This window comes from Penaeus monodon, chromosome 27, assembly GCF_015228065.2.
Source record: "Penaeus monodon isolate SGIC_2016 chromosome 27, NSTDA_Pmon_1, whole genome shotgun sequence".
NCBI lineage: Eukaryota > Metazoa > Arthropoda > Malacostraca > Decapoda > Penaeidae > Penaeus > Penaeus monodon.
Genome location: NC_051412.1, coordinates 20,495,241 through 20,496,165, shown reverse-complemented (window position 1 = coordinate 20,496,165; position 925 = coordinate 20,495,241). Strand labels below are relative to the sequence as shown.

General features: G+C 50.4%; 1 protein-coding gene across 2 annotated transcripts in view; it reads left to right on the top strand.

Annotated features, from left to right (window-relative positions):
* The window catches only part of LOC119590674 (calpain-B-like), a gene marked incomplete in the record, with an annotated part of 21,809 nt that overhangs the window by 15,743 nt on the left and 5,141 nt on the right, over window positions 1–925 (top strand). For both annotated transcript variants that reach the window (XM_037939357.1, XM_037939359.1), the window contains 2 exon segments: window positions 89–223; window positions 599–767. In XM_037939357.1, coding sequence (XP_037795285.1) covers window positions 89–223; window positions 599–767 — 304 coding nt within the window.

Genomic DNA, 925 nt, shown 5'->3' with positions numbered 1-925 from the left:
GCCCTCATCACATCAACAGTAATCATTACATCACCTCCAGACCGACCGTAACGCAACCCCCTTCTCCCCTTTCCCCATTCCCCCACAGGTTCTGGCAGTACGGCCGCTGGGAGGAGGTGGTCATAGACGACATGCTGCCCACCTACCACAACCAGCTGGTCTTTATGCACTCGAAGACGGACAACGAATTCTGGTGCGCGCTGCTGGAGAAGGCCTATGCAAAGTGAGTGTGCTCTGGGGGCGTTCGGGGGAAGTATTTCGTCTTGGTGTCATTCTGTTGGGTGGATACTTTGCTGTGGTAATTGGTTGGTATAGGGGATGATGAGTACATCGTGTAGAAGGGTATTTTTGAGAATTTTTGGTTTGGGAGGAAGCTAAAAGGTGCCAGATCCAAATGCGATGAAATATTTATTTTTAACGTTTTACTCGTGTAACTTTATCACAGTATTCATTACCTAGATAAATAAACATATAAATCATTATCTTGTACCACGAGGACGACCTAAATTCGATACCATTACTCTAAAACACCTAACCGACAAATAACCAAAATAAAAAATCTGGCAACGCCGGCCCCCTCACCCTCCTACCTTTCCAGACTGTACGGTGGTTACGAGGCCCTTCGCGGAGGAAACATCAACGAGAGCATGGTCGACCTGACGGGGGGCGTCGTGGAGATGGTCGACCTGAGGAACCCGCCGTCCAACCTCTTCAGCGTCATGAAAAAGGCCTATCGAAGGGCCGCGCTCATGGGCTGTGCAATCGAGGTGAGGCGCCGCGCCGGGTTCTCATGGCGGGGGGGAGGGAGGTGGGGGATGGCGGAGGCGGGGGAAGAGGGAGCGGGATTCACTTTAATTCTGACGGGGTTGTTCAGTATAATGTGGAAGTTATTAGAAATGTTTGAAAGGGGATATAAATAGTGGTG